At 58.9% G+C, this 27,982-nt stretch overlaps 2 protein-coding genes across 13 annotated transcripts in view; one reads left to right on the forward strand and one right to left on the reverse strand.

Moving 5' to 3' along the window:
- CASKIN2 (CASK interacting protein 2) overlaps window positions 1–17,359 on the forward strand; it is a 55,509-nt gene extending 38,150 nt beyond the window's left edge. For 2 of the 6 annotated variants that reach the window (XM_090061139.1, XM_090061140.1), the window contains exons 4-21: window positions 3,222–3,319; window positions 3,867–4,012; window positions 4,472–4,567; window positions 5,439–5,569; window positions 6,028–6,136; window positions 6,618–6,726; window positions 7,132–7,226; window positions 7,404–7,521; window positions 8,071–8,265; window positions 8,844–8,965; window positions 9,220–9,301; window positions 10,257–10,351; window positions 10,715–10,825; window positions 11,093–11,194; window positions 11,611–11,749; window positions 11,989–14,184; window positions 14,498–14,801; window positions 15,089–17,359. In XM_090061139.1, coding sequence (XP_089917265.1) covers window positions 3,222–3,319; window positions 3,867–4,012; window positions 4,472–4,567; window positions 5,439–5,569; window positions 6,028–6,136; window positions 6,618–6,726; window positions 7,132–7,226; window positions 7,404–7,521; window positions 8,071–8,265; window positions 8,844–8,965; window positions 9,220–9,301; window positions 10,257–10,351; window positions 10,715–10,825; window positions 11,093–11,194; window positions 11,611–11,749; window positions 11,989–14,184; window positions 14,498–14,801; window positions 15,089–15,185 — 4,345 coding nt within the window. In that variant the 3' untranslated portion in view covers window positions 15,186–17,359. The remainder of the gene's footprint in view (window positions 1–3,221; window positions 3,320–3,866; window positions 4,013–4,471; window positions 4,568–5,438; window positions 5,570–6,027; window positions 6,137–6,617; window positions 6,727–7,131; window positions 7,227–7,403; window positions 7,522–8,070; window positions 8,266–8,843; window positions 8,966–9,219; window positions 9,302–10,256; window positions 10,352–10,714; window positions 10,826–11,092; window positions 11,195–11,610; window positions 11,750–11,988; window positions 14,185–14,497; window positions 14,802–15,088) is intronic. The other 4 variants (XM_090061142.1, XM_090061141.1, XM_090061145.1 and 1 more) reach the window with 4 other exon arrangements.
- Window positions 17,360–17,885: 526 nt separating this feature from the next.
- TMEM94 (transmembrane protein 94) overlaps window positions 17,886–27,982 on the reverse strand; it is a 64,144-nt gene continuing 54,047 nt past the window's right edge. For all 7 annotated transcript variants that reach the window (XM_090061149.1, XM_090061148.1, XM_090061146.1 and 4 more), the window contains 11 exons: window positions 27,260–27,359; window positions 26,510–26,618; window positions 25,893–26,082; window positions 25,219–25,296; window positions 24,585–24,670; window positions 23,891–23,972; window positions 23,390–23,544; window positions 22,846–22,940; window positions 21,871–21,964; window positions 21,390–21,560; window positions 17,886–20,616 (listed from right to left, as the gene is read on the reverse strand). In XM_090061149.1, the coding sequence (XP_089917275.1) occupies window positions 20,544–20,616; window positions 21,390–21,560; window positions 21,871–21,964; window positions 22,846–22,940; window positions 23,390–23,544; window positions 23,891–23,972; window positions 24,585–24,670; window positions 25,219–25,296; window positions 25,893–26,082; window positions 26,510–26,618; window positions 27,260–27,359 (1,233 nt within the window). In that variant the 3' untranslated portion in view covers window positions 17,886–20,543. The remainder of the gene's footprint in view (window positions 20,617–21,389; window positions 21,561–21,870; window positions 21,965–22,845; window positions 22,941–23,389; window positions 23,545–23,890; window positions 23,973–24,584; window positions 24,671–25,218; window positions 25,297–25,892; window positions 26,083–26,509; window positions 26,619–27,259; window positions 27,360–27,982) is intronic.

Raw genomic sequence — 27,982 nt, forward strand, 5'->3', positions numbered from 1 at the left:
ATGGGCACAGGAGTCCATCAGACCTGGGATCAATGCTGTGCCAGGCCCATTCACGTTCCTCCCTTTATTCATGGTATAGTCTGCTTCATCCGTCACCCTCCATATACCCCCAAACAGGACAAGCTTCAGTCATGAAACAGGAAGGTTGCTAAATAACAACAGTCATCACTTATAAATGCAAGTGCTTAACAGCAAGGCTGTGAAAGGTTAGGGAACCACAGGTTTTACACTGCCCATCTCAAACAAACCCATTATCAAGGGCAAAAGATGCTTCATCTCTGCTTAACTCTGACCAAGAGTTGGCTGGTGCTCTGTATGTATTATTTTGCTACTTAATTTCAAGACAAGCATTTTTATTTAGGAGACTGTTAAATGGGAAACACTGATAGTATATTTATTGGACAGCAGAACTTTTTGATAAGAGGAAGTGAATATAGATAGTGTAGGAAGAATACTGCACATGTATTCACTTAATAGGAAAAGTGTTAGTAAAAGTGATAGTAATGGTAGTTTGTAGCGAAATGCTGCGTGCGTGCATGCGTGCATTTGAAGCTGATTGATTTGTCAGTGAAGTAAAGATGTGTAATGGGCATGTGCTTGCTTTCAGAAGGACTTTTGTGCTGCTTAAGTTTTTAAATTCCTGGGGAAAGGGTTGTGTTTCTTGGGTTGGAGGAAGGGAGCTGGTGTTGTGATGAGTCACACGTTTCTTTGCACTCAATAAGAATAGCGTGTGTGCACGCTGCTTGGGGGGGGCAGTTGGAAATGTATGATGTTTTTAACCCTGCATTTAGTTTGTAAATGATATGGTGAGCAAGTGTGTTTATTTAGCTAGGGATGAAGTTGTTTTGGCTTTCTGTCTTCCTTTACTTTCTACGTGTGCGGAGCTAAAGGGAGAGGGTTTCACCTTAGTAGTCAGCAAGGTGCTCAGCTCGCTTGCGTGGCTGGAGAGAGCTGTTCCCTTTGTGGATGAAACAAAGCGAAAGTGGTGCCAGTGAGGCATTGCTGCCGTCGGGGCACACCTACGGCGATCCGCCCATTCACCGCGTAGCGACACTCCCTGTGTCTGGCATGGCCCGACCTCTGAATGCAGTAAACGTGGCTCAGAGGTCAGCTGAGGTTAGTGTCCTGATCCCAAGCGAGATGCATGCTGCAGCCTGTGCCTCCCTCACGAAGCAGAAGTGCCCCCTGGCCAAGCCCATGGGTGCCAGGCTGGCTCCATTCCCTCAGATACAGCTGCGGGTAATGAGAGCGCACACAGCAATCCAAGATGGGGCATTGCAGAATACGAAGAGGCCCTACCTTCCTGCTCCTGGTACAAGGCAGTGGCAAAGTGATTGCCCGCTGGCAGGTTACTTGCGGCAGGTTGGGATTCACACGCGCTCCTGCGGAGCCCCAGGCCCGGCAAGCTCAGCTTCTTTTCCCGCCACGCTTGCCTCCGAGTGCTGAGTTCCCATGCTGGTTCCCGTCGGCCCTGCGCCTCCTTTGGTCAGACGCAGCCCTATGCATGAATGGAGCTGCCCCGAGCAGGGGGAGCGGCGGGAAGGAGAGAGCGCTCTAGACAAACAGGCCTCTTTCACAGCCCGGGAACACAGGGCTCATTCATTCTTGCTGGCCTCACACACTCTGCCGTGGGCTTCCGACAGGGGGAGAGTCGTCACGCTGGCACCAAGACTGACGGTCGGAGCAGGCGAGCGGGGTACAGCTGGCAGGGGTGGGGACAGGCCCAGGAACAGCCTGGAAAACTGGCCGAAAACCTGCCTTGGCTGCCGCTGCCCAGAGAGGAGAGACGACGCCTGCGGATGGCATCAGGGCTCTGATGCTCCCAGCCCTGCCTGCTCGATAAAGGGCAAAGGCAGTCCTGGAAAAGCGCAGGCTCGGGGGGGACCTGGTGGCTGCCTATGAGTCCATCAGGGGTGTGCATCAGGATCTGGGGGAACGTCTGTTCACCAGCGTGCCCCAAGGGATAACAAGGACCAACGGTCATAAACGCTTCTGAGACTGTTTTAGGCTGGATGTAAGGAAAAATGTCTTTACTGTCCAAGTCCCCAAGGCCTGGAATAGACTCCCTCCAGAAGTGGTGCAGGCACCTACTCTGGACTCAGTCAAGAAACGCTTGGATGCTTATCTTGCTGGGATCCTTTGACCCCAGCTGACTACCGCCCCTGGAGCAGGGGGACTCGATGATCTTTGAGGTCCCTTCCAGCCCTAATGTCTATGAAATGTATGAGTGTGGAGTGCTCCCATGCTAACAGGAATCCCTGGCACCTCTCCGGTGCAGCACTGATTCATCGCAAGGCCCTTGGCCAACCGCAGGGAGCCCATGCGGTGCCAGGCATGAGTTAGGTGGCTGCACTTCCCTTCTGCTGACAGGGAAACTGAGGCATGCTGACTCAAGGCTCAGCACGGGAGCTCGCCAGAGCCAGCAAGCACAACGGGGGCTCTGGCACGGGTCCCTTCAGAGCTGGGCTTGGAAGCTGGCACGTCCTGGACTGGGGAGTCCAGAGGAATTTAGCCAGAGCAGGGGGGTGCATCAGGCAGGCCAGCACCGAGAACAGAGATGGCTGGGGGGGCTGGATGCGGGAAGGAGGGCACACAGGTGGTGCTCTCTGAATTGGCCTGTCCTGCAGGAGCTCTCTGGACAGGGAAGAGTGGCGTAGAGCGTGCTTGAAAGATCAGGTCCATCTCCTCAAACTCAAAGGCATTTGGCTGAAGGCACAAGGGGCTTTCAGAGAAGAGGTGCCCCTTCCCAACAGCTTCATGCTCTGGCCAGGGTCAGATGTGGTAGTGGTGCTGTAGGAGAGAAAAGCTTGGATGATGCCATGAAGCACGCAGCTGTTGTGTCATGTCTTAGCCCTCATTTTCGGAGGAGGGCTGGTCCCTCATGTTTCAGGTGGCTGGGCCTCTGCGTGCAAGATGCGTGTTGGCGAAACGCGGTGAAAGCAACATTGCACCAGACTCCTCCTTGGCAGAACTTCCCTCCAGTGAGCGGTCATGGTGTTTAATTTGATTGATAATGGGGAGATCCTGGGAACAGCCTCAGCCACAGCAGCCGCATCTGGGCTGGGGCAATGCAGGGATGATGGACACCCAGCTCAGGAGACCTTCTGGTTTGTAGAGGAGAATAATGGCAACCACTACCCGCAGGTGGGACTGGGCTCTGGGAGGGAACGGACCCAGGGAGCTTGCCGCTTGTGACGCCCTTATCTTGTGGCTGTTCTCAGGTTCTCCGCCTTGCACCATGCGGCCCTGGGTGGGAGCCTGGAGCTCATCTCCCTGCTGCTGGAGGCACAGGCCACTGTTGACATCAAGGACAGCAACGGTAAGCAAGTAGCTTGTATCAGACCCAAGTCCTTGGCACTGCTGCTCCTCGCCCCATTCCAGCAAGGGGAGAGACCACCCCAGCCACAGCAACCCAAGGAAGGAGCAAGGCCTCCCTGCCTGCTGCTGCCTCAATGACAAGAACAACCCTTTCCCACCACTCCCCTATCCCTTCTGGGGACCAAGATCAGGCAGGAATTTGAAAGTGCCCTTCTCTCCCAACCTCAGAGGGTATCTGCTCCCCCCTACAACAGATGACCCCCCTACAGGCTGCACTGTGCCCCATTGGAGTACAACAGCTGTAGAAACACTCCCAACCCCTCACCTTGCGAGCTACTTTCAGTCTAGGATGAAGCAGCCTGTTTGACTGTTGATCTAGGGGCTGAGATGGGTCCATGTGGTGCCATCTCCTTGGCAGCCCCCAGCTGGATCTGAGCCCTCCAGGTTTGAGGTCTTGCCCCCTGCCGGGGGGCTCCCCCAGTGCCGGTGCAGGTGTCAGGCCAAGAGCCAGCCTGCCTCAGCCCACTCCTGGTGTGGTTTCCCATCAGGGATGCGCCCGCTGCACTATGCCGCCTGGCAGGGCAGGGTGGAGCCAGTCCGTGTGCTGCTGCGGGCATCAGCCACGGTCAACATGGCATCGCTGGATGGGCAGATCCCGCTGCACCTCTCTGCGCAATATGGGCACTACGAGGTGGTGAGTGAGTGGGCATGGGGCTGGAGGGAGGGGTTGGGAGTTGCGGGAGCCAAGTGCCCTCGGCAGCACTTACCTGCCCTCCACGGGCCACGTGTGATAGCACCATTGCAGATCCTAATGTGCGGTGGTCTCCTGCTTGGGCTTGTGTCAGGGAAGGCCAGGAGCCACTTGCCAGCTGGTGCCTTGTGGGAGCCCTTATGCCATTCCCTGTCAGGGCACCCCTGCCTGGTGAAACGCTGGAGGCAGTTTGCCATGTGGTTCCATGAAGGCCCTGGAAATCTGTGAAATGCCAGATGTGTGCTCCCCAGCACAGGTCACGGCCTGGGCAGGCTGCTGTCCCAGCAGGGCTCTCCCCAGCAGGAAGGTTGGAAGCCTGCTGGAGGAGTGGATGGGCGAGAGGGGCAAGGCGCGTGGCCAGCCTGCCTCACTTCCTCACGGGGCCCTGTCACTCTCCTGCAGTCGGAGATGCTGCTGCAGCACCAGTCCAACCCCTGCCTCATCAACAAGGCCAAGAAAACCCCCCTGGACCTGGCCTGCGAGTTCGGTCGGCTGAAGGTAAGGCCACAGCCACCCTCCTCCACACTGATGGGACTTGGTCCGCAATCAGTCATTAATGGATTTGCAATCAGAGAGCCTGAGTGGGGGCTGCCAGTTGGTCCTGGGGTGGAACCCAGACATCGGGACCCCCAGCCCTACCCCAGTCCACACTCCCACTGCAGGTGGTTCCCAGACAGGCTGAGCCTCCCTGATCTCCGCAGGCACTGAGGGGCACAGCTACGTCTGCAAGCCTCAACTTCCAGTCTGTCAGGGCTTGAAGGATTCCTGGGGCAGGTGCATGGACCCCGCTGTGGTCCTGGGAGCCTAGCAAGGTTGAAACCACACGCCTGGGCTGGGCAGTGTCATCTGTCCATCAGTGGAACTGCCACAGACTGTCCCACGTGCCCTTCTGGTTTGGATGGGGCCATCTTTCTATTTCTGAGTGTGAAAAGCTATAAATAGCGCAGCACAAATAAACCAGCCCAGTCCTGGGGCTGTCCCATGACACCCCCGCTTCTCTGTGTGTCATGAAGGCCAGGGTGGCACATGCCAGAGCCTTGGGCACTGTCTGAATGGGGGCCTTGTGGGAGCAGCTATTCCTGTCTGCTGTGACCTTCCCAGCTACCGCTCCAGGGCACCAGCAGTCAGGCCCCTGACGGTGGCTGGGGCAGTAGCCAAGCTTTGCCCTTCTCTGGCCCCTCCTGCTAAGGATGTATGTGGGCCTGGGGTAAGGGAGGGGCAGGTCAGGACAACCTGTGTGGAGGGGTAGCCACCTTGTCCCTTCTGAAGCCCCGGGAGCTGCCTGCCTGGGGGCAGTGGCAGGGAACATGATGTTCACACCCCTCCTTCCTCAGGCCCTCAGTTGCTCAGCCATCTCCTCCCACCCTAGGTGGCCCAGTTGCTGCTGAACAGTCACATGTGTGTCGCACTCCTGGAGGGACAGTCAAAAGACTCGAGCGACCCCAACTACACCACCCCTCTGCACCTAGCAGCCAAGAATGGGCACAAGGAGATCATCAGGTAACAGCCGGGGCTCCAGGAGCAGCCAGTTCCTGTCCCTTCCTCACCCACCTGGGCCCTTTAGCAGTGCCAGAGCCAGAGCGCAGTGCCCAAATGTCTCTCCTCCCTCCCTGCTCCCTAGAAGGTCCCCACCAGCTCCCCTCTGCTTGCTCCAGTCCTCACCTTGGAGGGCAGTTCCCATTGCTCCTCTGCTCCTTCCTTCTGCCCCAGACTCTCCAGTCCTCTTTCCACTATTAGCCTGGCTCCGTCCAGCCCCCACACGCCACAGCAAGAATCAGCATGTTCAGCTTTGGTCTCTGATGAACCCAAGACCATAGATTTGATTCAGAACTTATTGAGCCCAAGCTCTGCTGTACCAGCCCCACCTGCCCTGCCCCTGTGCCCACGCTGTCATCCCAGCTCTTGGTGCCCTCCCACTTCTGCACCATGGTGGCTGATTCTTTCCTTTCCTCCCACAGGCAGCTACTGAAAGCTGGGATCGAGATCAACAAGCAGACCAAGACAGGAACAGCCCTGCATGAGGCAGCACTGTACGGGAAGACGGAGGTGGTGCGCCTGCTGCTGGAAGTGAGCTGGAGGGCTGCTGCTGAGAGGAAGGGGAGAGAGTGGCTGGAGATGGAGAGAGTTTGTCGTGGGGGCTGATGGCAGAGGGGAGGTGTAGCTCTGGCTTGGTTCTGCAGTGGCCAAGGCAAGAAGCAGCCTAGGACCCAGCTGCAGGGGCTACAACAAAGCCAGTGTAGCAAGCGTGAGCCTCCCCAACTAGCGGCACTCTGGGATTTGCTCCTTACCCAGCCCCATTCCCACTCCACATCGATCCCCCGTGGCCTGAAGCAGCTGGAGGAGCAAGGCACTCTTCTTCCCAGGGTTTCTAAGAGCTGGGCTCCTTCTTTGCCCTTGGGAGGACTCTGGGCACAGGAGGTCCCACCTGGTCCCACAGCAGCAGTTCTAGCAGTTCATTGCTGGGGCAGCTACGGTCTGAGGTCCTGCACAAGACGAGAGCCCCCGGCCCTGGTGCTAAGGGGGCCTCTCACTGGATTTCTCATGGCAGGGTGGTGTGGACGTGAACATCCGCAACACCTACAACCAGACGGCCCTAGACATCGTGAACCAGTTCACCACCTCTCACGCCAGCAAGGACATCAAGCAGCTGCTGAGAGGTGAGCTGGCTCTGGGCCTAATGCCTCAACTTTGTTCCACGGGAGGCTGGTATCACAGTATCCTAGCCAGCCCCTGGCGGGGGGCTGCTTACCTAGCTTGGTCTGACCTGACGCTGGCAAAAGCCTCCTTGCAAGATGTGTATAGCACAGTCCCAACCCTCCTCCTACCCCAGCTAACCTGGCTTTGAGTGCTGAGGCCACAGACCTGCGTCTTCCATGGGGATACACCCCTGCCTGGGGCACACATCTGGGGGGATTGAGGAGGCCAGTGCCCAGCTGTGTCATTAATGTTCTCTTCTGTCTTGTTCTTGCTCTCTCTGCCTTCCATCCCTCTTTTCCCTTCTTTCGCTTCCCCTCCACCCACTCTCCACCATCCTCTTTCTTCCCTTCTTCCCTTGTCTTCAGAGGCATCAGGAATCCTGAAAGTCCGGGCGCTGAAGGATTTTTGGAACCTACACGACCCAACAGCTCTCAACATTCGGGCAGGAGATGTCATCACGGTGAGCAAATGCCCGCGGACCGGGACACCCCAGTAGCTGGGAGCCGCCCACAGCTGGGGGTCCTGTGCTGCCCCATGCGTTGGCTTCTACTGGAGCTGGAGCAGCTGTGGTGGGTGCATCCCTCCTTGCTCCTACCCTTGAAGACTCGCCCTCATCCCCCCCCGTCTCACCGGGCAGGTCCTGGAGCAGCACGCGGATGGGCGCTGGAAGGGGCACATCCACGATGCTCAGAAAGGCACGGACCGAGTGGGCTACTTCCCTCCCTCTATTGTCGAGGTCATCAGCAAGCGAGCAGGTGAGCACCGCCCCGGCAGGAGCACGGAGTGTGTGTGGGGGGCAGGAGTGTCTGTCTCTGTGTTTGCTCCCCGACATCCCTCTTTCCCACCAGTCAGCAGAGCCTGCACCTCCACCCCTACAGCAGCACAGTCAGGAGACAAGGTGGGGGGCCCAGAGCACCCCTTTCTAGCCTAGAGGGGTGTGGGTAGGGCCCGTACCTGCAGGTGGATCAGGCAGCAGCTGCCCCCAGCTGCGGCCTGGCATTCAGATCCTGCTCTCTGCAGGAGTCAGTTTGGTGTCAGCCTCAGTTCTGCAGAGGTTTGAGCCTAGCTCCTCCACCAGCCCCTCATTTCATCCCAGCGGGGCTGCTACCAGGTCAGGAAAGTGGAGCCAGGTCAGAGACACAGAGCCCAGGGCTTAGCAGAACTTAGGCCGGGCCGGGAAGGTCCTTCAGTCCCGACTGCACCAGGCTCACATGGCTGAGCCCCCTGCCCAGCCCCACAAGGTGCAGTGCCCTGTCCTGCCCCCATGCCCTGCCCTGATGCACCTGTTTTGTCTTTGGATGCAGGTGTGACTCTTCCCCGCGCAGCGCCCGTGCCCCAGCACCAGGGCCTCCCCGTGGGCCCACAGCCTGGCATTGCTGCCCCCCGGGGCGAGCTGCAGCCACTCCCAGACGATGCTCCGCAGCCAGCCCTCCTCAGCAGCCCGGCTGCCTACAGCCACCTCACCCTGCCCAGGACGGCCCCTGGGCCTGAGAGCTCAGGTCAGGGTCTCCGCTGGGGAGAAGACAACAGGGGTGGGATTGGAGCCCTTTCCCCCGCTGTCCTGGCCTTCGTGTGGGAGGGAGAACATCTGCCTCCAGCTCTGAGGGAGCCTGGCTGAGAGGGAAGCAAGTCTCAGGGGCAGTGTAGCTGAGGGGGCTGCAGCCAGCCATGCACGCACCCCTACCCCACCTACAGGCCTCTCCCACCCCCTCCCCTCTCCTCTCTTGCCCCTGTCTGTCCCGTGTGCTGAGTGATGCTGAAGGACTGAGTCTGTCAGGCCTGTAACTCAGCCTGGTGCAGGGTTGTGCCAGGCTCAGTCCCTGGCACGGGTGGCCACCTTCTGCCAATGCATATAGGTCTCTCTGCAAGGAGAGATCGGTGCCCTGTGCACCCGCCAGCTCCTTCGCTCCAGCCCAGAGCTTCCCTGCTGCACAAGATGGGAAGGGGGGCATTGCTAGCAAATATGCCGGTGGCTGCTGTGGGTACATGGGTTGCCCAGTGCTGCAGAGGCTACAGGGATGAGGCAGGTGCCTCCCCCAGCACCCGCTCACGTGCATCTCTCCTCACCCTGTGACAGCAGGAGACAGGAACAGTGTGGGCAGCGAGGGCAGCATTGGCAGCATCCGCAGTGCCGGCAGCGGGCAGAGCACCGAGGGCACCAGTGGGCAGAGCACCGGCCTCCTCATCGAGAACGCCAAGGTATGGGGCAGGGCCCGCCAGCACCCTGGGGCTGCCCTCAGCACCACCCTCCCTTGCTGGTCCCCAGAGCCCTCTTCTGCTGCTGCAGGGGGACACTGGAGGCTGGGACCCTCAGCATGAGGCAGCCCCGTTGCTGTCATTCCCCGATCCCCAGGGGAGCAGCCCTCGCCTGCTGCAGGTGCTGGGACAAGCCCCAGGGACCGGGGGGCAGCTCCAGGTTCACTGCTCACACACTTGTGATTCTCTTCGCACAGCCGCTGCCCCCTGGCGGTGAGGACCTGCCACAGCACCTCCTGGGAGCCGACCCCCGGAACGGGCAGCCCCACTCCGTGCTGGGTAAGGGACGGGCGGTGCAAGGGCTGGGAGTCTCCCTTCGCCCCCCCATTGCCCTTAGGGCCCTGCGTGACTACTGGCACCCAGCCCGAGGCAGGGGAACAGCTCCCAGTTTGCAGGTCCTCCCGCATGGCAAGACACGTGTAACCTGCTCAGCTGAGGTCACGTCACATCACTGCACGGCCAGGGCACAGCGCTGCCCGGCCAGCGGGCCTCGTGGCTGTGCCAGCACTTGCAGGGCATGACTCTGTACACGGCCCACTCAGGACGCCTGGGCTCTGGTCCCAGCTCTCCCTGTATGACCATTGCCAAGTCATGTGCACCCTCTGAGGAAGGGGTGGGACATGCCTGCCGCTCTCCCCGAGGGGCTCTGTGCAGGGCCAAGGAAGCCGTGAACCCCTTCCTGCCCTTGCATGGGTTTTGCTGTGCCTCTGTGGTATATTTTGCACCCTTCAAGCACACCCAGGAGCCTGATAGGGGGAGTTTGAGGGCTGCGAAGCCACAAGCAGGCCGTGCTGAATGCTGCCTCCCCCGTTGCTCCGGTCACTTGGGGAAGCACTGTCCCCGCTCCCTCCCGGCTTGCCCCAGGAGGGGATCAGCTCCTGAGGGCACACGCGGTTTGGAGGAGACATGGCTTGCGCTAGGCTGGCTCTGGGCTGCTGCCAGGCCCTGGGTCAGTGCTGGGAAGGCTTCTGCTTCCATCTCACAGACCTCGGGAGAGGGAGGAGCAGCCAGAGGCCTGGAAGCAGCTCTGCCCAGTGGCTGCAGCATGGGGCAAGGGACAGGAGGGTGACATTCAGGGTGGGTGGCAGAGTGAGGGGCAAAACCTTCCACCCCTTACATGCATGTCCCAACGTCCAGGCCGCACAGGGAAGGCGGGGGCCCCGAGGGTTGGCTGCAGCCTCGCGGGAAGTGGAGGCAGGGGCCCACTTTGCTCACTCTCCCCATCTCCGCTCAGGATCCCTGGGGCACCAGAACCTGGCCAACTGCACCCCCAGCGACAGGGGCTTCTCTCACCACTACCTCCGCCCCGACCAGCTCCTGGAGGGAAAGGTACGTGGATCCCTGAGCGCGGCACGGCACAGCAACACAGGGGCCTGGGGCTGGCTGAGCCGCAGGCTGACACTTCAAGCAGCTCCCGCCATCTGCCCACTGCTGCTGCATAAGCCACATCTTATACAAGCCCCAGCAGGGGCTGAGAGGTGCCATCACCCCAGTGTCACGCTCCTGGCCCTTCACGGGGCTTGCACCCAGCTCCCTTTGTCTGCCTGGGTTAAGATGGGGTAGAGGAAGGCGGTTCTCCTTGTCCACAGCCCAGAGGCACCTACTGCCTGGCATAGATTGGTCCAAAATATTCCTGCCGCTCCACACGGCTGCCCCCAGCCTGAGCCGCTCTGTGTTGGCTTCTCTCCCCAGGACGCAGAAGCAATTTACAACTGGCTGAGCGAGTTCCAGCTGGAGTCCTACACAACCAACTTCCTCAGCGCCGGCTATGACGTCCCCACCATCAGCCGCATGACTCCCGAGGTGAGGCCAGGCGGATGCGGGCAGTCAGGGGGCACCAGGGGAGAGTATGGCATGGGCACAACCGCTCAGCCTCTCCCGGGACCGGCAGCAGCCCAGAGATCCCTGCCACCCTGTCGCTCCCCGCACGGTATTTCTAGAGCTCTGAGTGCCCTGGATGAGAACTAGTCAGAGCGTCCCCTCACCCCGCATCTGTGGGATAAGCCAACTCTTCATACAGCGTTAACCTGAGCCGCACATCCTCACGAACCACTCTGCTGCTGCTTGTAGGACCTAACAGCCATTGGCGTGACCAAGCCTGGGCACCGCAAGAAGATCTCCACCGAAATCGGACAGCTCAGCATCGCCGAGTGGCTGCCTAATTACATTCCTGTGAGTACCAAGGGCGCAGCCACCCCCCAGGCTCTCCTGTCGGTCACTTCAGCATGCTGGACCCTGTTCCCAGCAGGGGTGGCTGGTGCTGGCTTCCCATCACACAGCGTCAGAAGGCCATGTGCATTGAAGCTTTTCTGGGCCCTTTACCTAGGGGTTGGTTTTCCCTCCAGCAAGGGGCGGGCTGAGGGAGCTGCCAGCTTGCTCATGTCCCCTGCAGTGCCTGCTGACCCTGTTCCTGATCAGAGCTTGCCCAGGCCAAACAGAGAGCAGCTCTGGCCTTGGCCTCTAGCTCACTGAGGAGACAACCAGCAAGTGCCCAGCTATGTCCCAGGCTGGGAGGAGGCAAGTCTGTGGGGGGAAGAGAGCCGCAGGTGGGGGCACCCCTTCCCTCACACGTCCCTGTGCCACTGCAGGTGGACCTGATGGAGTGGCTGAGCGCCATTGGCCTGCCCCAGTACCACAAGAAGCTGGTGAACAACGGCTATGACTCCATCACCATCCTGACAGAGCTGACGTGGGAGGACCTGCAGGAGATTGGCATCAACAAGCTGGGTGAGAACGGGGAGGGGTTCAAGAGTGGCTGGGGCAGAGGAGGGATGAATGGGGCAGAGCCTCTTGGTCCCTCACTTGCGGCCTTGAACCCAGCCCACACGGTCCAGACTCAAGGCAGCAGGAGTGTGGGGAGCTCCAGGTCCTGCCTGGAGCAGGGGTTGTTCTAGCTTTGGCCACTGGCTGTGACCGAATGGGACAGTGGGGATGAAGGTCTCCTGTCGCCCCCGTGCCCCCTACAGGCCACCAGAAGAAGATCATGTTGGCTGTCAAGAAACTGAGGGACCTCCGCAAGAGCCTGAACCAGGCTGAAGCCAACCCGGCCACACGCAAAATCCCCGGCACCCTGGACATCGTTACCATCGAGTCCATCGAGAACGGCGAGTGCCAGTCCCCGCACACCCCAAAGATGATCACCTTCCAGGACAGCGAGCTAAGCTACGAACTTCAGACCGCCATGTCCAACAGCTGCCAGGAAACACTCACCATTAAGAGCAGCCAGGGCATGTCTCGCAGCCAGGAGAGCATCGGGGTTCGCTCCAGGGGCTCGGGGCATTCCCAAGACAACATGCTGTCCAGGACTGCCCTCTCCAGCCACTCCCAGGAGAGCCTGGGCAGTGGGAGCAGCAGCAGCAGCAGCGGGCACTCATCCACGCAGTCTCAGCAGAAGGAGGGTGTGGGGCTGCCGTCTGGGAGGTCCACCCAGGAGAGTGGTGGGAAGCATGTCTCCCAGCCACCTGCTGTGGAGGGGCTGAATGGCTATGCCCATGGGGCTGGGGGAAGCCCCTTGAAAGAGAGGAACCTGCCTGAAGGCACAGACCAGTACCAGCGTCCTGTGGCTCCAAAGGGAAACGGGCTTCCCATGCCACCCTGCACCCCACCACCCTGCACCCCGCCCCAAACACCCAGCAAGGGCTCTGCTCCCTATGTCTTCATGTACCCTCACATCTCCTTGAAATCCCACCCTGGCTCTTCTCCACTGGCGCCTGAGCACCCGAAGACCCCAGCACACCTGCCCCCCCATTTCTTGCCCACCCAGAAGAGCTCGCTGCAGTCCTCAGCTCAGAAAGCCTTCTCCTATCTCCATGCCCGCTGCACTGGCACGGAGGCCCCTCACGTGCCCCCAAAGCCTGGTACCACCCCAGGCCCCTGGCGGCCTGGGGACCAGCCCAACGGTGACATCTTCAAGCACAAGAAGCGATCACACAGCCTGAACCGCTACGCACTGTCAGACGGTGAGCACGAGGATGAAGATGCACCCACCAGCACCCTGGGCTCTTACGCCACCCTCACCCGGCGTCCTGGGCGGAGCCAGGTCCCACGCACCTGCGTGCAGACCGACTCCAAGGTCAGCCGCAGCCAGTCCTTCGCCATCCGGGCCAAGAGGAAAGGGCCCCCACCACCCCCGCCCAAGCGCCTGAGCTCCGTCTCCAGCACCCAGGCCCTGGAGGCAGGGAGTGAGCAGGGTCCAGAGGCTGACAGGAGGCCACTCTCCTCCCCAGATGTGGTGGACATCGGTCACTTATCCAGACTGGATACCAGTGAGGTCAGCGGCAGCCAGACTGTGAAGAGCCTTGCTGCCATGCTGGAGGGGGCTCCAGCAGGTGGGAGTCCCCCCAAGCCGCCCCTGTTCCACAAGCCCCCGAATCCTGACCAGAGCTCCACACCTAGAGCAACACCGGACGACCAGGAGACTGGGAGTGCAGGAGATGCCTGCAGCTTCTGGCTGGTAGCAAGTGAACGGGACAGTGTTGAGGGCAACAAGCCCCGGAGACGGACGCTGAGCGAGCCCAGTGCGCCTCTGACCGAGGCCCTGCAGGGCAGCCTGGAGGACGTCCGGTCGGACACGGAGGAAGAGCCACATGCTGGTGGGGAGGAGGGTGGGGTCTCCTCATCCTCCCAGAACAGCTCCAGCGAGTGCATCCCTTTTGCAGAGGAAGGCAACCTGACCATCAAACAGCGGCCAAAGCCCACAGGGCAGCTCCGTGCAGATGCTGCCACACCGGACTCGGAGCCTCCATGCGCCTCCCCTGGGATGGCACCGGGAGTAGCCAGGGAGCCGGAGATGCCCGAGTTCAACCTCACGGAGTCAGACACAGTGAAGCGCCGGCCCCGGTGCAGAGAGCGGGAGCCACTCCAGGCCGTGCTCAAGGCATTCAGCTTGGCTGGCCAAAGCGAAGACCTGGGCAGCCCTGGCCCGCAGTACGCTCAGGCCCAGGCTGTGAGCATCACGGGCCCAGCCTCCCCTACACCGGGGACACCGCCGCCACCCACAGACGTGCTGGATGACGACAGCGTGGAGTTCCGCATCGCTGAGATCGAGAAGAGCATCCTGTCCCTGGAGAAGGGCATCCGGAAACGCCCCGTCCCCCTGAGAGCCGCCAGCCCAGCAGAGATGCATGGGGCAGCCGTCCTGAGGACGCCGACCACAGGAGCAGGTACGTGCAGCCCCTGCCCCAACCCCCACCTTGTGCGGGTCCGGGCTGAGTTATTGGCCTCATGCAGCACGGCGTGGTGCTGGGCATGGCGCAGGGGACCAGCCCAATGCTGGCCTCACTTCAGGGGCCCTGGAGGAGGTGGCTTCTGCTCTGTGCACAGCCCCCCTCAGCAGCAGCCAGGCTGCAAGCCTCACACCTGCCAGCTTGGCACTTGCTCTGCCCTGGCTGCCTGCAACGAGCATTGCCTCCCCAGCCAGGGCCAGGCACTGCCCAGGACAGCTGCGGCTCAGCTGCTTTATCTGTTCCCTTGCAGATGCCTCAGCCAAGCACACGTCTGTGGCCTCCACCAAGCTGGTGTTTTCTGGGCCAAAAACCATCTACCAGCAGGTCCAACAGATGCCCCGCAGTACTGTTGGCCCCTGGGCAGCCACCAACATGGCATTGGATGCAGCTGTAGCACCCTGCCCAGGCACCAAGGGTGCTGGGAACAGCGGGGATCCCATCATGGCAAAGCCTCTGGATGCAGCCTGGGCCCAGCAGAGGTTGGAACAAACCAGCTCCTCCCTGAGGGCTGCCCTGCAGGTGGCGGAGAAGATAACGGCGGAGGAGGCAGACAGGTGAGGGGTGCTGTGGGCGGGCAGAACCAGGGGGCGAGCAGTGGGGTATCAGCAGGGTGCTTAGCCCGGGTTGGCTGCTGAGGGCCTGGTAACAGGGGAGCCGTGCAGCTCCATCACAGAGGTGCCACGAATTCCAGGAGCTGGGAGCCTGAGCACTGCTGCCACCTCCCGCAGCACAGGGCTGAAGTGGGGGGCTGGGGTGGCAACCTGCTCCCAGCATGGGGGGTATGGGTCACGGTAGCTGCGGGACCAGCCTAGACTGACCATCACCTCTCCTGCCCTTCCAGCCACTATGGGGCCGAGCCCTTGGCTAAGAACATCCTGGAGGACATCAGCAACATGTTCGATGACCTGGCTGACCAGCTGGATGCCATGCTGGAATGAGATGCCCACCCAAACCCTCCCCCACCCACCAGCCCCAGCTATGGCTTGTTCTGCCGTGGGACTCAGGCGCTACCCATGGATCAGCGCAGCTGCCCCCCAGCACTTCCTACCATGCCAGGGGACGTGCCCAGCCTCGCCTTGCCCACCTGCAGTGTCACAGCTGTGCGCAGATCAGATGCAGCCCACCACAAAGGGAGCTGGAGTCCTGGCTGCCATGTTGCCCAGCAGCTTTTGGCAGTACCGTTTCCACCACTCAGTGCCAGCTCTCCAGGCCGTCATGTGAACTGAGTTTATCCCGAGAGTACACAGCTGCCACCCTTAGTTGGTTCTGGGGTGGCCAAGAGCTGCTCTGGCACCAACCACCTTGCCCAAAACAAGGGAGCTTTTGCAAGGGCCCTTTCCCTTCACTCCCCACAAGACCCAGGCCTGCCTCCTGTTATTTATACCTTGCCAACAATGTGTCAGGGGCGAGGAGCTCCCTGAGCAGCCCCCCAGCTTAGCAGGGCCCAGCAGCAGCTGAAATGAGATGGGATGTGTTGGAGCTTGACCGCTGTTGGGGCGAGGGGAACCCTTTTTGCTTTGTGCGCTGCTTTACAAGCACATCAGCTCACAGCAGCGTGTAATCCAAGGGGACTGAAATCCCCCCAGAGCCCCAGCCTCAGGGACGGGCTGGCTCAGCCTGGATCCCACCAAGGAGGAAACGGGTCTGGCATGTCAGTAGCAGCCTTGGCAAAGGCCGAGGTCCCCCTGCCCCGTCTCTGTGCTCGTTGTGAATATTCAGTGTTCATGTCAATAGAGCAGGCGGCTGGGCTGATGCCAGGCTGGCTGGGTGGTGATGCCAACATGGAGGGGCCCCGCTCCTGGCTCTGACTGGAAGGTGCCCCTACCCCCAGGAAGTAGGTTTGGGCTTGAGGGCAAAGGTGTACTTCCAAACCCCACCTCTCGCCCATCCCCCAGCAGGGAGATTACCTGGGAGATGCTCATGGCTGGCTGGTAGCAAAGCTGTGCATTTAGATGCTTCCAGCAAGCAGGGACCTGAGGAAGTGCCTCCTCCCCTGCTGAACACTGACCCACGCGGAGCTGAGCACCACCTCATCGCTCTCCACCGACTTAGCCTGCGGCAGCTGCTCACCACTCTGCCATGGACTAGCAGCCACACCTCGCTCTGCTCCCCAAGGGCCGAGCGGCTCCGAGAACAAACGTCTCTCACCAGATTCGGGTGGCTCTTGTGTCCCAGTACATCTGGCTGCTCTGAACTTGGCACTGGCCTGAAACTCCAAGGTGAGAAAAGCCTCAGGGCCATGGAAAGCAAATGCTGCGTGTTCAGGCCTGAAGAGCTATTTGATGAAAAGACCCCTTCTTTACAAAACCAAACTGCCATCGTGAGGGCGACCAAAGAGGCTGCTAGAAACACGAGACTGCTGAGAGCATCAGCCCCCAGCTCCAACAGGGGAGTCCCTTGGAGACCCACACATGCCACAGGGGCGCAGCTCATGCCAACCTCGCCCCGTGGCCTGGGCCAGAGGCAGCACGTGAGCCGGCCGGTCGCATTGTGCTTTCCATGCTGGCGGTGGGGGGAGACAGCAGCAGCAGCATCACTGTCTGGCAAGTGCTACAAGGGGGACTGACTTGCTCTTTTGAAATTGCTGAAACCAGTGGCACTTTATGGAAGGGTTTAAAGGAGCCTTTTTAAAAGGGTTTTAATGTCCGGTTTTTTCAATGTTGATAAACTGTACATGTTTTTTTAAAGAGAAGTCTATATATATATTATATATATATATATATATATATATTTTAAATGTGATTTATTATATATTTACTAACCAGAGTTCAGAGTCCCCGTATTCTAGGTTCAGGGATAAAAAAAAAGGACACTGGGGCGGAGCTACGGTATTATCTGAGCCACCAGAGGGCAGCCACGCACTGTCTAGAAGGGACGCCGAGCATCTGCTGCTGGAGGAAAGCTGGATTTGGACCCTCTAGGTCTCTGTTGAAGAAGCCGTGCGCCACGTAAGGGATGTACAGGCACGGCCGCATCTCACCAGCCCCCGACGGCACCTGCCAGCAGATTTCAAACCATCTGCTCTAGTTGCGTTAATCCTGCGTTCTGTTTTCCACTAACATCGACTACAACTTAATTCTATTAAACACTGGGGCATTTCCCCCCTTTGATAGTTCTGCCCTCTCGTCTCTGTCGTGTTGGGCACTGGCTCTGCGGAGAAAGGCATGCTCCCGGGGAAGCAGGAGGTTCCTGCTGTGGGGCTGAGATTTACCTCTCTCTAACCAGCACCAGTGAAGAGCAGCACCAGTCCTCTCAGCGTGGCAGGCCTCTACATAAAACACACTTCCACTTCTCTGTGCTGCTCTGCAGGCAAAAGCAACCTCTTCCCTCCCCCCTGGAGACCAGAGCCCTGAGCTAGTACCGCAGAGGCCTGCACACAGCCATGCCTAGAGCCAGCCCAGCTGCACTAGCTCACCCCCTGCTGCCGTTCACCTTCTCAGCTGCAACCACAACGCAGCTGCTCCTCTTGGAGCCTTGCAATACCCCAGCCTCATGTGAACCATGCCCGCGTGCTCCGGGGACTGCAGGTGTCATTCGGACAGAGCCCTGGCTCCAGCCGACAGGGAGGCAGACAGGCTGCCCTCCCTGCCACCAATGCCCACACCAGCCGGATAAGCACAGGCTGCCTCTCCCTGGGGCACAGTATCAAAGACCATCATTTATTGCCATTCATCCATCGGGGCTTGCGGCCTCTATACAGTTTACAAGGTTTCATACAAATCAGGATTTAGTTGTTTGTTTGTTTTTTTACACACAGCCCCAAAAAAAGGCGTAGAAAATGTACACTGCTAAAAACCTGAACCAGGGAGGGTGCTCACAGCCAGCCCCCATGTCCCCCGACTGGCTAAGGGAGGGGAGGAGGAGCAAGGAACAAGGCCTGTAGAGTCCCAGCGACTGCTGGAACGGTGTGAGGTTGCTACCGCTTTGGCGGGGGCTGGCGTGAGGGCAGCAAGGGCGCAATGGTTCAGTGGGAGGGCGCCTACAGGGAGGAGAGGAACCAGCTACCTCCCGTCACTGGCAGCTGCCACTTTTAAATCACACCATGTCACTCCAGGAACAGGAAGCCCACATCGAGGCCTCCGATCAACCACTGAGGCAGCTGAGCCTGCAAAGAGCTTGCTCCTACCTGCCCTCTGGTTCTGCGCTCTCAGGGAAATCCTGCGAGTGCGAGTGAGTTAATGAGCGTGGCAGGTGGGCTGTCTTGCTCTCCCACAGCCGGGGCAGCTCTGCAGAGCTAGGAGAAGCAAAGAGGCAGAGTTTAATCAGCAACAGGTGTGGGTCCAACAGACCGGCCAGGGGCAGAGAGGCTGAGAGGCTGCAGGATGGAGGCACCGCTCAGGCCAGGCTCCCACTAGACAAGCCTACTTTGCCCAGCAAGAGGCGAGAGGTCCAGGCAGGCCAGGGCTGCAGAGAGCATGTGCTATGAGGTCCTTGACAGCCGCTGATGCTGCCTTCCTGCCTCTTCACCCCTGCCCCAGGGAAGATTCTCACTGTGCCCCTTTGCCCAAGCTGGGAAACACTACTCAGCCTCCAGCCTGCGTGGGTACAGCACCAAATGCCCATGAGCCCCGGGACAGGCACTGGTGGTCTATTACCCCTGCTTACGCCAGGGGCTGAGCCCTGCTTAGCATCAGTCTGGTCCCACACTAAGGTGTCTGCTGCAGCTGGTTCCCCAGGGAAGAGGGGTGAGTAGACCCCATCAAAGGTGCTGGAGGGTCAGCACCGTCATGGTAGAGAGGCAGAGCAGGTTCACACCATCAATCTCACACCCATGGAGCAGAGCCCAGGGCACCTCCCCCACCCTGACCTGCGTCAGCTGCTCCACCCGTCTCTCCCAACGCCCCACAGGCTCTGTGGGGGGAACTGGGATGCTGCTTAGAGGCGCCAGCAGTGGGGCTGAGCCATACCCTCAGAGAGACGAGGAAGACAAGGCAGAGCAACAGAGAAGTAGTCGGAGTATCCCTAACCCTTTCCCTGCCTCCCAGGGAACAGCTGACAGCCACAGGGCAGAGGCCAAAGGGGAGGTGTCCATGCCGTGATGGCAAAGGCCTCCATTTCCCTGACCCCTGTGGTTGCAGAGTACAGGGCAGGGAGCAAGATCCATGGCTGCCGAGAACAGCCTGTGGCTCTTGCTTGCAGGGATGCAGCTTACGTAGGACCTCCCTGGCAGTGAATGAGGGAGGCACAAGGAGCAGCAGGGCAGAGAGAGATGCCCCAAGGGAAACAGCTGCCTGCCACCAGGAGCTGTCAGAGCCATGGGAGGGGCACCGGAGCAGAGCTAGGGCCCCCCCAGAGAACTACCACAGAAGGATGGGAGGGAACTGAGGGGGCGGCACCTGGTGGAGGGCTCACAGCTGCAAGCACCATGCTCGGCACAGCCTGAGCCCTGGGAAGGGCAATATGGCTAGACCTACTCATCGCAGCACTGCCAGGCAGGGGTGAGCCTGCTGCTGGCCTTGCCTGAACATCCCCCCCACCCCGCCACAGAGGTAGGGAGCCTAGGGGGGCCTGTCTGTGCCTCCCCTTCAGCCAAGGGCAGCGCCAGCCTCTGTTCTCTCACCAGGCTACCCAAGCAACAGCTGTTGGGGCGGGTCTCACTGGGGCAGGCCAGGGACAAGGCCCCACTCGTGGGAGACAACCATCAAGTTGCCCTGTCTGGGGGCGATGCTATGGGGTCTCTGCCCAGAGGAACCAGAGCTGGCCAGGCCAAGGCCACAGTGGAAGGCAGGGCTCCTCTGACTCCTGCTTCAAGGGGCCTCCAACCCCCGGCGGGGTGGAGGAGGGACCCAGCTGCCTGCATCTGGACCTCTTCTGCCAGGCTGCCAGTATGCTCACTGGTTGTTAGGGGGGCAGGTGTGACACAGCCCCCAGATGCAGCGCTAGAGACCTCTCCTGGAGCCAGAGCCAGTGATGGACCCTGGTCCCTTCCTAGAGCTCAGGGCTCCAGGACTCAGCTCTGTGCAGCCACAACTGATGCAGGGGAAAGGCTCCACAGAGAGCAGTCGCTTCATTTCAGCATCATCATGATCCCAAAACAGAATAAATAAACGTGAGGCCTTGCTGCCACAGGACTCCTAGCCAGGCAGAGGCCTCCAACCTGCTCCAGCACTCCCAGCCAACCGAGGCTGCCTGTCCAGTTAGAGGTATGGGCATTGCTTTGCTGGGTCCCGGCCAAGTCCACGAGTGAGGGACATCTGCAGGCAGGCATCTCCCAGGGTGGGTTAAGGTCGAGCAGGCAGGGAGTGGGCACCCCTCCCCTCGCACAGCAGCTCCGTGGGACTTGTGTCACGCAGGGGTTAGAAGGGAGAATTCATCCCCAGCTTGGTTTCAAACTGTAGCTTCTGCCTCTTCTGGTAGCGGACACGGACCCTGGGGAGGGTGAAGGGGGGGAGCACCACGTAAGGCGGGTGTTGGGGGCAAGAAGACAAGGGCAGGCCCCTTGGCAGCTCAAAGAGCAGCCCTGGACCTGGGCAGCCCTATATACAGAGCCCAGGCACCCAAGCAGCCAGCCAAACCTGCACATAGCAGCCAGGCACCCAGGCCCTGTGGCACTCTAGTGCAGCTGCTGGGAAGTGCCTGGCCACTCCCTTCAAGTGCATGAAAGGAGGTTTTATCTGGATTCAGGAATTTCCCTGGGGGAACAGATCCTCCTCAGCTCTACCAGCACCCTCAGCTCTGAGTGAGCAGTCCCCATCAAACCAGCCCATCGCCAACTTGCCCTCACTGCCCTTCCACTTCAGTGACTGTTGGAAAGAGACTCTCTCCCACTGGCTGTGAAGGTAACTGGGGGGCCCACATTCTCCTAGGATGAGGTAGGGGAAGTTCAGAGGCACTTGTTCCATCTGAGGTACTGGGCTGCTGGGTCTCAAAGTACAGGCATCTCAGCCTCGTTTGATCTCTTCACAAGTGTTTCCAGGCCCCAGTCGCTCTCATTCCCCATCCCTGATCCCTCCAAGGGAGGGTCCAAACCTGCCTCCCAGGATCCCAGAGTGGTGTCACTGCTGATTTATGCCACAACATTTTCTATAGGCTCCACTCTGTTCCTTAAGCATTGGCTCAGCCCAGCCCAGGGGCAGACTGGGAGCTGGGGGGTGACCGGACTGTGAGGCTTCCTTCCTCCTGCCCCAGCTTTGGTGCCTTACCGGATTTCATGAAGCTTGACAATCTCGTTGATGATGACCACCAGGATGAGCGAGAGGAAGCCCAGCAGCCATGACACCGGGGAAACGTGCAAGGAGCTGAGGGGCAGTGGAGACTCCAGGTTCACCCAGAGGTTCAGGTCCAGAGCTGTCTGCACAACCTGACCCAGCAACCTAGGCCGGGCATGGGGAGAGGGCAGTGGCAATCAGCAGAGTGAGCAGGCTCCTAGGCTCAGCCCCCAATGCCCCTGCTTCTCCCCCTCTGGGGAATCCACCTGAGGCCTGCCCCCCTCCTGATGAAAGCATCTCCTACATACTTAAGGATCTTCTAGGAGCCTTCTGCCAGCAGCTCCCATACAGGGACAGGTGTGTGGAGCAGGCAGAATACAACCAAGCTCAGACCAACCCTGCTTTCCCACTCCCCTCCCCTGTGGGGGATGCCAGCCCTCTCCTCCCTGGTACATGTGGAGCCCAGAGTACTCACACAACAATCACAGTCATGGCCCACCAGCGGTTGGACAGGGGGCTCTTCTTCCACAATGGTTGCGTGCGATGGACGTGGGTGATGGATATGAACACTGAGAAGAAGCAAAGAGGGGTTACTCCCTGCTGCCTGCACATGCCCACGCTCCTTGCAGCCATGCAAGGGAAGGAGGGAGCCCCTAGCTCGAGCTGGTTGTGGCACCAGGCACTACCTTCCAGCCAGGGGTCTTGAGGCGCTTCACAGAACCACACCCCAACAAAGCAAGGCAGGAGACTGTGCTCTCCAGAGGGGGAAACCGAGACAGGGTTGGCCAAGGTTTTGAAGGGTAGCACAGTCAGAAGCAGGATCAGAAGTCAGGCCTCAATGAGGGACTATATAGTCCTCCACTGAGGCCTGGCTTCTGATCCTGCTTCTGACTGTGCCACACTGGAGACCAGCAACAACCTCCTGTGCTCAACAGGCCCCAGAGGCATAAGAGAAAAAAAACTTGAAGAGGTGCAAGCCACATGGGGCTTGACGAGAGCCACAGCCCAGGGCAGGGACAGCCAGCTGGACCCAGGACAGCCCAGAGAGGGCAAGGAATGTTGTGGAGCTCCCTGCAGTTACAGCCTCTCCGTTAGAGATTGGAGATCGCGAGGAGGCCACTCCCAGTTCTTGGTCATTCTCATCATGAGTGATTGAGGGTCTCAGCCACGTGGTCCCCAAAGCAGGACTGCCTTAGCACAGCTCCTAATGCTGACCCTTGCCCTGGGCACAGACACGCCACCCTGAGGGTTCCAGTCCCAGGAAGCCAGAACACCTGGACCAAGATGCAATGCTATGGCAAGAGTGGGCATTAATGAAGATGCGGGCGGAGACAATGGAGCCATTTTATCCAGTGTGGGGGCAGCTCTTGGCCAGAGGCTGGCTGAGCCCTCAGCTGCGGCAAGGAGCACACACAGCCATCTCATGTCAGGGGGAGAGAGAGGGACTTACCTGTGTGCAAAACAATCAGGCCAGCGGTGAGCTTCTGAGCCAGAAGAAGAGCATTGGAAAATATCCCAAACCAGTCAGTGGCATCGCTGGCATCACTGGGGAATTACAGCAGAGGCCAAAGAGTCATGGGACTGCGCTCCACGTGGGGGAGTACTCCCCAAATCCCAGTCACAAGGGCAGGCTACTCTGGTAGCCCAGGGGTACAGGGATGAGCTCTTCCTGTGGGGCACTCAGGAGGCAGAGGGGGCTAGAGATCCAAGTTGTTCCCTATGTCAGGGAGAGTCCCAGGAATCAGAGGCAGGAAGCCAGGGCCAGGCAGTCCTGAAGGACAGCAGGTGGTAGAGCAGGTAAGACAAGCCCCAGAGAACCACTGTCAGGGCTTCACTGCAGCCACGTGTGGTCGTCCCACCTTGAATGTGGCAGGCTCAGGGGTGGAACTGAGGCTGCTCCCATCACGGAGGGCCAGGAGAGAGGGGTGAGACCCACGTGGGACAGAGACTGGGCAGAAGGCAAGGTGCACGCTGCAACCCGGACCGTCCCTCACCTGGGCACCATGACGGAGCAGGAGGCATTGAGGCGGATGCTGGTGACGTTCACCTCCCTGCAGGACTCGTGCAGCGTGAAGCCAAAGCAGACGAGGCAGGAGCAGATGGTGAGGCTGAACTTCAGCAGGAAGCAGAGCAGGAAGTAGTGCTGAGTCTGCAGACACGGAGAGCAGTGCACGCCGGTCACTGGGGCATGAGCTGGAAGCCCCCTCTGGCCTCTCTTCCCTGCACTCTCAGGGACTGTCCCACCAAACACACTGCCAGTGGCAAGGGCCCACGCTGCAAGGGCATCACCAGCTCAGCTCCGGCCTCTAGGGCCCAGCGAGGACTCCGACTCCATCACTACTGCACAGCAATAGCACGGGCCAGGTTGATGGGTCACAGCCTGATTTAAGAGCTGAAGGCACATCTTCAGCAGGACTGCCAACCAGCCCAACCCCTGCCCCAGTGACCTCTGCTTCTGGGGAGGGGGGGAGCCATGCCCCTAACAGGCTACCTACCTTTTTAGGAATGGAGGTTAAGTTCTTCCCGGTGGCCACAGTCATGATAGAGCTGTGTGGGGGTTTGCCAAGGAGAGACACACTGGAAAACAGACATGAGAGAGTCCTGTCTACCCCAGAGCTGCAAACACATCATCTGAACCTGACAGCTCCAGCGCTTGGACTAAAGCAGCAACTCCAAGGCCCGACTGTAGCACAGACATTGAGCCTCTGCCCTTCCCACCACACCCCAGGGATGCTCAGCAACTCCACAGCTTTCCCCAGATGGCCGACCCAGCTCCTTGAAGGCCTGACATCACTGCTCTGGGTAGGCCAACCAGGAAAACTAGTGGCAAGAGCAGCACACAGCACAACAGCACAGATCATGGGGTCACCAGGCCATGGTGAGATCCTACCATGGACAATGCCACTACCCCATTTGTTTTCACAACCCCCTGGTGCAGAGACTGCTGTTCTTGGTAAAAGCCTGGTACAGCAAGGTGAACAGGGAAGGACAGGACCCATAAACCAGCACATAGGAAATTCTCCTCTGTGTTTTTAAACACCCCACCTCTCCAGCTCCTTCCTCTGAGGAGACTTGGCCAGACACGAGTTAACACTCCTAAGAAGCACGAAGTGCCTTTCAGTACTGGCAATGCAAAGCTGAGAGACTTGCCCACATATGACCAAGGGAAACGTCTCTAGCAAGACTCACCTGAGCAGTGGGTAACAGAAGCAGGAGAGCCACAGGATGTCTGTGGTGCTGAGGATGGGCGGAAGCTGCATCAGGCAGGAGAGGAACTGAACAGACAACATTCAGGGCAGACACCATGAGTGGCAAGAGGATGGACAAAAAGCATCCCAACAATGCCCCAAGTCTACTATAAGTTCCCAGACACTAGGACATCCAGGCTTCTTCACTGAGGCTGCAGCCGAGCCTCTGGCTGCTCTGGACCATGTGGCAGCAGAGGCTAGAGAAGGCCTCTTCCTGGAAGGGCAGGACCTGGCTAGTCCCCAGGCTACACCAGGCAAGAGGGGGCTGGAAATTGTTTCCTGTGGGAGGCTGGTTAATTCCTGCCTAGAGCAGAGGGACTGTCTAGGTCAGGAGGTGAGTGCATAGCCTTGACATGGCTAAAATAGTAACTGTCCTTAGAAGAACAGGATTATGTTCAGTCAGAGCTGGCCCACAAAGGAGACTAGCATAATTCCTGGCATACTAAACACTATCCTAAAGCCATGAATCCTTTAGAACACCAGGACCCTCCCTTGCAGGCTGCCCCAGCCCTCTAGGCCAACATCCTCACAGGCTCCCCTTTCTCTCCCTTATCTCCAGCCCTGTGAGCACTCACCTGAATGATGACCAGGGTGAGCTGGCACTGCAGCAGGAAAAGGAAACACTTGCGGATCCCGTAAGTTGCATGCCTTGCCTAGAAGGAAGCAAAGCACCCAGGAAATTGGGGAGGGGCTGGGATAGTACCGGCTCCAAGGGGTACAAGAGGAAAATGCACTCACATGACCAAGAAACCCCTGCCCAGGAAACATTCTAGAGTGGGGGAAGGAACCTCAGGGGAAGATAGGAGGGGAGAGGAGTCAGACCCAGTGCAGGGTCTCTTGCCCTCCACTTGGAAGTGCCCAGACACGTCCCTGATGCAGCCTTGCACTGTTCTGCAGTCACAACACACCCATCAGTGTGGCCCAAGGAGCAAAGCTCTTCCACACATACCCAAAGAGCTGGCTCTGGGGATTTAACTCAGACCAAGAGCTCTCTGTCAGACAGCCTCCTCTTGGACCAACTACCCAGCTCCTGACAAGTCTTCCCTGACTGTTCAGAGGCCAAGAAGGAAGATGTGCCCTGTGCTGAGTATGATCAGACAACTGCTAGCTGTAGCAAACCAGGGGGCTGAACCAGGGGATGGAAAGGCCCCACCTGCCTAGTTGTACAGAACAGACGGGCTGTGGTGCTGGGGCAAAGACAATGCATTCACCGAGGGGGCATAGGGAAGGAAGGACATGACAGACTCACCTGCTCAATAAGCCGGATGATGCTGATGCTCTCTTCCTGGCGGAAGGACATGGAACAAGGCAAGCTGTTCAGTTGACCTGAGAGCTGCAGAGGGCTGAGCTCGTCAGAGACATTCATCATGTTCGCACTCGTGGCATAGCCGAAAGTCTCCCAGGAGCAGCGGGAGGGGTAGAGGGGATCCAGGGCTATACTGTGCAGGCAGCACCGGATGTTAGCGAGACGGGGAGAAAACCATTGTGTGCCCCAAACACAAGTACATGACACATACAATTATATGCATGAGTGAGCCCCACCCTCCAATGCCTAGTGGTTGGCTGCTTGTCCACACCTGCATCTGTACATGTGAGCTGTGTCTGGCACACAGCTAAACATGCACCTTCAAATACATGGACCAGCACCCTCCCCAGACTAAGCTACAATGCTAAGCTAAGCCGTTACCAGTCACCCCAGCCAAAGACTTGTGGCTCCAAAAGCCTCCCAGGGAAAAATGCCACATCACAGAGCATGGGACACTAAGCAACGTGGCATGCTGGGTCCTCCCCAGTGCACAGGGCAAGGTGCTGCCAACAGCCAGGGGCTCCCCCTGCCAAGAGCGTGGCCTGCAGGATGGGGTTCACCTGATGTCGCTCTGCAGGAAGAGGCAGCTATTGCGCAGGTTGGCCGAGCTCCCCAGGCAACACGTCACCTCCCCATACTCCTGCATGATCTTGATCATCTCACACATGGCTGCAAGGGAGTGGGACAGCAGGGTTTAGCACCTGTGTGTCAATTCTGCAGAGTCACAAGTAGGCCTGCTGAAGGGAGGCCTTATGGCTGCCCACTGGAACACAGGCCCCTCCACTAACCAAGGCTGAGCCAGTCTGCTTCCTGACCTTTGAAATACGTGAACTAAGGTCAACAGATGCCAACTGGGATTTCCCTAAAGCATGAATTGCACATACAATAAAACAGTCCAAGAAAAGATCCCCCAGCAAAGACCCCAGACACATTCATACTCCCGTCTCTTAGGTGCAAACCCCTCTCCTTCCCAGACCCTGCCCCCATCAAGACTCAATCCTTCTGACTAGACAGTAACAGGCAGCAGTGTCCTACATGCCGACTCCTGCAGCTTGTATGAATGCTGATGGAGGTGGGGGGATTTCTTAGGGACTGGATCACTGCCACGGGCCACTCAGTAACTTAGTCCCACGTGGAACAGGACTGACATCTAGCCCTTAATGCCAAAGACTGTTGGGTAGGTCCCCAAAACCCCCTCCCCTGTTTTCTCTAGGGTCTCCCCCTCCACATCACTCTCTACCAAGCTGAGCCAGAGCAGACAAGTGGGCAGGTGTCTGGCAGTTGAGGGCCCAGCCCAGCTGCTCACTTACTCTCAGGAGTGCAGTCTGTAAAGAGAGGCACCAGCAAAGGCACATTGTCAATGTTCTGCAGGTGAGGCCTCACTTGGTGGATTCCCCGTGGAAGTTTGGCCTGAAAACAGCAAGCAGGAGGTGGGATTGGAATTAACATCACTGCAGAGTGCCGCCCCGACTGACCCAGCAAATCTATCCGCCCCAAGGAGATGAGGCTGTAGGACTGAGCTGAAGTCACTTTCCACTAAGGCAAGAGCCTGGCAGTCCTAGCAAACACTGCAAACCAACGGCTTCTGCTGAAGCACTGCACTGCTATTAACATGCCTGTCTGCCCACACTCCCCTCTGTGACTCACAGTCTGCAGGTTCAGGATGACCAAGCAGAGGTTGGGAATTTAACGAGCCAAAACACCAGCTCAGGCATGGCATCAGGAAAGAACAGATCTGCCAGTTTCACCTCCAGCCTCATTCTGGCCTAACCCAAGGAGCCCAAACAGGAAGCCAAGCTCAATCTGAGACTGGACCTAGCATTCCTCGGCAAAAGGAAAACCTTGCATAAAGGCTGCTCTGTTGCTGGGGTCACAGAGCACTCAAGGGACAGGAGGAAGGGGTTGTTTGGTAGTAAGACACAGCAGGGCGGAATGAACCTGAGCAAAGTGTTGAAGACAAATGTTTCAGAGATGAGGAATGGGATAAGGATGAGCTAGTGACAGAAAGCTAATGCAAGCTTCATGCTGTCTGA

The sequence above is a fragment of the Crocodylus siamensis genome, chromosome 8, assembly GCF_052110815.1.
Source record: "Crocodylus siamensis isolate JL-2025a chromosome 8, ASM5211081v1, whole genome shotgun sequence".
Classification (NCBI taxonomy): domain Eukaryota; kingdom Metazoa; phylum Chordata; order Crocodylia; family Crocodylidae; genus Crocodylus; species Crocodylus siamensis.